We start from the raw sequence: 6,000 nt of genomic DNA on the forward strand, positions 1-6,000 counted from the left end.
CAGCCCCGCAGATGGAGAGCATGTCTTCCTTCCAGACAAGACCTTGCCTGCAGACAGGAAGTATGCCGCAGACTGAACCAGTTCCTCTGCTCACCCAGCCCTGCTAACCCGCTGACCCATGACCCCACTTACATGCATGGTTTTGATCCAATATCTAGACTCTTCAAAGCGCAATGTAAAAAGTTGTCAGTATCAGCTGAAAGAAAATGCAGCTTTGATAGTCAAACAAGCAGGCAGTGAAGACTGGGAGCAGAAACAAGCCTATCTTTTCTGTCCTCTTGAGTTCCATATGTTGTGGGGCTTGTTGTTCCGCTGACAGGCTGTATCTGTATTGAGCGAATATAGAGCTATATTGGCGTGTCTATCGGCATCATCACTTACTACGGGGAATCTTACTGCAGGTGGTTGGCAAACATTATCGAGTACTGTGATTGGCTTGGTTTGAGGTCAGCAAAAGAGTGGAGCAGAATGTCAAGATGTGAATTCATTCATGTGACTGTACAAAGAAAAATGGATCGCTACCACCAGTTGTTTTCAGTAGGAGAGGAAAGAAAACACGGACCTGCCAACCCCACCCCCTACACCGTCACTCCTCCATTTCTCTATTTCTTTGCCTCTTTTGCCATTTTATTCACAACACAAGAATACACTCACCAGTCCCCAGGAGGGGCACGCTGAATGTGAGCAGAGATTCTGAGCACACATTATGCTGTAAAATGCATTGTTTCTCACCACAGTTTTCATTGAGTTGCCTTTGTTTTGTTTAAATGTTTACATGGTACAGCCTGGGGGCTTGAAGACAGATGTATGGTCCAAGAATGCTGCCTCAGTACAATTTCTCTTTTCCCTGGATAAAACTAATGATACCATTTTGAGAGCTTTTCAAATGGACCCTTAGAATGATGCTTTGATGAGGCAGCGTGCACAACATCTCAACATTTGCTCTCTTGTCAAAACCATACTAGACAAATTAAATGAATGGTGCTAATTTGCACCCCTGTCCCTATCCAAGGTCATTTCCTCTTTTAATTTTTATCCCAGCTCAGGGCTTATGCTGAGACATTTCCTTTTGTTCTTGATAGTTGAATAGGTGCCTCTCGGTCCTGTGTCAGATTGATTAGACTTTTAGCCAGGAGAATTAATATGTGAAGAATTTGTCTGTATCCCCCTGCAGCGCTCCTACCCACAGTCTCATCAGTAAACAAGGAACTGGCAACAAAACCACTCTCAGCTATGTGATTAAAACTGGCCCCAAATGAAGGACTTGTCTCTTCAGTCTGCTAGCACTGAAAAATCTAATCTGAGTAGCCTATACATTTCCCAAACTGTCTCTTTCACCCATTTGGCAAAGTAGGGATGTGATAGTTGGGTGATGAATTCGCCCTAGTAATATGTGCTAACACTAGCACATAACAAAAAGTCCTGCATGGCAAGTAATAACTTCAGCCAGCTGCCCTAAGCATGACAGATGCATGGTGGGGCTAGGACTCTTTCCCCGTGCAAATAGCCATTACTATAGCCCTTTGGGCAAATGGCAATTACTGGGCAAGGGGTGAATGCCAAAACCCTGCGGTACAAGTTAATTTGATTACATTTCCATTATGAACTATAAACACAGTTTTGCTGCTCGACTGAGCCAATTAAAGGCCTCCTGAAGCTAAAAAACGTTGACAGCGCAGCGGCCCCATTGTTCTTCAACAATAGAGCAGATTGTAATCATGTGTCACCCTGGAACATGTTCGCGGCCCTTACATTTACTTTCCCTTCTGAAACAATACCATTAATTTATGTAAAAGCTTTTTTTTCCACTCATTTATTTCAAATGGTGCTGTAAGTGAGCACAGATTCTTTTTTTTTTTTTCTAACTCAGTTGTGATATGTTCCATCTTGGTGAATAAAGCGTCCTGTGGCAACATGAATAAACATGTGTAGACAGCATTTGGCAGCCAGAGAAAATGCAACCAACCAGCCAGATATGGGAGGCAGGCACCGAAGACACACAAGGAGCCTGATTTGGAAGTCAGGCTGCCACCATGTTTCACCTGAGGCTGTGTGAGCCACTAGCTGGTCTTTCTGGGCATGAGCCACGCTGCGAAGAAAACAAGCGTTTAGTCCAAATTTCAGCAGACATCTGTTAGCTCTGTGGAATAGTAAACATGTTTAATTAACTACATTTCACCCAAAAGAGAGATGCATATGTCATAAATATGCACTGTGTGTAATTATGGTATGGTAGCTGAGAAGTTACAGCACTCCCACGTCACTATGCCCCAAATGGGACTTGTGATGTGATCAAAGTACTTTAAGTTTAGGAAAATGCAATGATTTCATCACACAGGGCTCAGGATTAGTATCGTGTCTAAAATCAGATGCCTGAGGCAAATGTGGCATGAATGTGAGTCTGTGGGTCTACATTTGTGTAGGTACACAAAAACAGATTTCTATTATTTGTGGCAGAGTTTTGTACGTGTGGGCGCAGACAATCAGGTTTGTCATCAGTCATTGTTGAAACTGAGATGCCTTTGATTCTATTAAAACTGTATTATATTTCTTTTGATGGAGTTGTGTAATGTTGTACGCATTGATTTTCCTATTTTTTCTGTGGGTGTGTTTGCAGGCGTGTGTGTTAGTGTGTCACTGATGTAGATGAATTATGATCTGGTGCCCGCATTAAAGCAGAGAGTTTTAATCACACACGGATTCAGAATGCTTTAAACAAATGCTTTTTTGTAAGCATGGTGGATTATCATAAGATTTAAAGATTTGGAAATGGCTGACAGCTGTCAAGCTGCATAATAATGTACGTCCAGAAAATTATAGCAGCTGCTGGTTGGCAGAATGTCAATGCTGCTATCTAGATTAAAGCTCAATAGACAGGAACACAAGCACCAGCAAGCATATACTCACACTTTTACATACGCACACAGAAACACGCTCGTACATTTCGGCAGCAGACACTTTGAGGAAGGGTGAGGAGACACAGATATCGCTAAGAGATGAAGAAAGGCACAACTTCACATCTATTTTTTTGGCATTTCGATGAGGGGGCCTAAATGAGTTTTAAAATGCCCCACTGAGAGCAGCCTGTGGCAGGAGAAAGCTCCCCCTGTGGACTCTCTCAGGTATGCTCTTCTGCTCTGTAGCAGCCGACAGTATTAAACGCAGCAGGAGCCTCAGTAGGAACCTGCTGAAAAACAAGTACATGCCACCTCCAGTTCCCCGGGGGTCTCCATGTGCCTGTGTGTCGCCTAATTTATGACATCCTCAGAGGTCCTGTGGTCCCTGGGAATGACTGCAACGTATCTAACTTTATGCACAGGCACAGCTGCACTGCCAGTCATTTGCTAACACAGATGCCTCACGAGGATGAGATCTGCTTCCTACTTCAGAAGAACAAGACCCCTCTGGATGCTGAGAGGACCCCCTACAAAGACTGCAACTGCATCTTCACTAAAGAACCAAAAGCAGCAATTGTGCACCATAGAGAAGATCCTTCTCAATTAAAAGAGCGGGCAGACAGAGGAGTGCATCTCTCACCAATGCTAATGTGCAGCCGGGAACATTCAAGGGCCCTGAATACCAACTGCAATGATGAGAAAGAGGTCTGTTTGGGAGAAAAGGTAAAGCCCTGTAAAGTAGCCTAGATGCGCTCAGCAGTTCCTCACAGACTCCAGGCATGTTGAGTCTGAGAAAAGGATGGTAATAACAGCTAGGTGAACTGTGCCCTGCATAATAAGAGACGCCTGAGACTCTTTTCAGATAAGGTTGGGAGCACTTTAGAGCAATGCGACCTGTTCAAAGACAAACAAGCAAAGGGATTATGCTGCTTTTAGCACTTTGGTGCACTGAGCATTATGATTATAAGATGGGAAGTGCATAAATAAGGCTCCTCTCATATGAATCAACTTCTAATATGAGACATTTTTCTCCCATTGGAACTATTCAAGTAAATACCCCAAGGACTTGTATGTAAAACTTGCATCTTTCTTTTGCATCCTTCTGTAATAAAAGCTATAACTCTGTGGTTCTGAATTCGGAAGCACCAAAATAAATGTCATTTGTAAATGTACACCAGGGGTGCTGAGGAAATTCATATGCCGGTAAGCCCACACAATATGCTTTGTCCTTTGTCAACTTACCTTCGGCTCTTCCACTGGCAGTTATGCTTTTCTAATTATGATATACTGTAAGGAGTTAGGCTTGATTTACTCCATCTAACTAGCATCTACAAAATCTATCATTACCTTCTCACCGGTCAAGAGTTATAGGTCATTTTCTGACAGATGACAAGCGATAAGCCACACCAAATTCCCAATAATTGTATGATTAGTGTAATCATGTTCACACCTTCATCCACATACAACTGACTGTGATGGACAAGACTGACACCTATAGCACATGTTCTGATTTTTTCCATTCTGTACCACACACATTACGTCCACGCAGCCTGTAAGTAAGAGTGAGAAAAACAGGCATTTGGCAAATGTAACACATTCATCAAATAATGACCCTGCTTCATTGTCTCATAGTCATATGCATGCAAGTTAATGACCGCCTCTGCTAGAATATTAAGAATGCCTATAGGCAGGGACAGGGAGCAAAACTATTTATTCTGAGGGTCCTCAGCACAGTAATCAAAATGAATAAAAAATATTTTGTACAGGTCGTGAGGACTCAACAAACTGGAGGTTAATTTATCATTAATATCAAACTTTTAAAACTGGGAAACGGTAAATTTAGCCTAATGACTGTGAAAATGTGAAATCTATATCACAGCCACAACGCTTTGGAGCAATATGCCGTTATATGAAATGACTGATGCATTTTAAATTGCTCACAAACAGGATCATTAAAACCACCCACCATTTATCACATTAGTGTCCAGTTTTGCAGAGGCAGGCTGTGCTCTGTGACTGGAGACTGTGATCTTTGTACATGTTGTTATTTGACTGAATGAATTTTTACAGATTCTTTTTTTTTTTATATTTGTATTAAGTTTGGCTCCACGAGCAAATCTCTAAAATCACGTAATTATGGGAGAGTTACTGTTTGCCTTGAAAGCCACCCTAGAGATATTCACTAAAGACTTTCTGGTGCGCTTCTGTGGCCAACAACAACTGCACCTACACTTAGTCAAGAAAAAAAAATCAGAGTTGCGCATCTTACCTTGAGCCTGGGCGCTAAGGATACAAGTCGCCGACAGCAGCATCCAACAGGACACCGACATTTGTCCAAGCTGTCCAATCCATCCAACTGTAACCATGGTCCGCTGTGCCACCGTCGACCTCCCGATGCGCCTTCCCCGTCTCCACGCTGGGAACATGTTGCTCGGTGGCCACACTCCCGGGAAAGAGTCCTTACTGCTGCTGGTCCTGTGCGTCAAGCTGCTCCTCGCTGGTGATGCGGGTGAGTGACTGGGTGGGGGGGGGAAGAGTGTGGCTGGCGAGGGGCTCACTCCGTTAGAGAGCGCCAGGCATGCACACGGGCACGCTGGTAGTGTGAAAAGCCTGTGGACAAGTCCCGCATGAGCAAGGCGGAGTCAGCCCAATTGAATTTGCTCGGCTGTCAAGTGTGCGAGACGGTGTATTGACATCATCCTCTTCCTGCTCCGAATAACCCGCGAATGTGTCACAGAGAGATGCGTAAAATAAACAGAAAGGCGTGAGGTGGTGTCTCCACACGGTCTCCAACTTCACGTAGTGCCTGAGTGACAGCTTTTGCCTTTTGTCTGACATTTGTCAGTGTCATAACCCTCTGTCTGATTCCTACACACATACTTATTTCCAGCAGCTGTTCCCAGGGCACTCCAGGAAAGCCATTTATTTCCATTTCATTACCCAGTGGCCAGGAGTTAGGTTGCACTCTGCCTCACTGGCGTGTGTTGTTTTAAAGTGTAACTAGACTCTGTCCACTGGGACAGAGGGGTTAAAAAGGGGTTCTTATGCTTTAAATGACCTATATTGGGGCTCTGGGTTCGTCATTGTGTGTGATCGCTGACTA

General features: G+C 43.8%; 1 protein-coding gene across 1 annotated transcript in view; it reads right to left on the reverse strand.

Annotated features, from left to right (window-relative positions):
• Positions 1 to 5,398, reverse strand: part of sdk2a (sidekick cell adhesion molecule 2a) — a 77,867-nt gene extending 72,469 nt beyond the window's left edge. The window contains exon 1 of the mRNA XM_026363182.1: positions 5,167 to 5,398. Within this exon, the coding sequence (XP_026218967.1) occupies positions 5,167 to 5,323 (157 nt within the window). The 5' untranslated portion in view covers positions 5,324 to 5,398. The remainder of the gene's footprint in view (positions 1 to 5,166) is intronic.
• Positions 5,399 to 6,000: the final 602 nt, after the last annotated feature.

Source organism: Anabas testudineus, chromosome 8, assembly GCF_900324465.2.
Source record: "Anabas testudineus chromosome 8, fAnaTes1.2, whole genome shotgun sequence".
Taxonomy (NCBI): domain Eukaryota; kingdom Metazoa; phylum Chordata; class Actinopteri; order Anabantiformes; family Anabantidae; genus Anabas; species Anabas testudineus.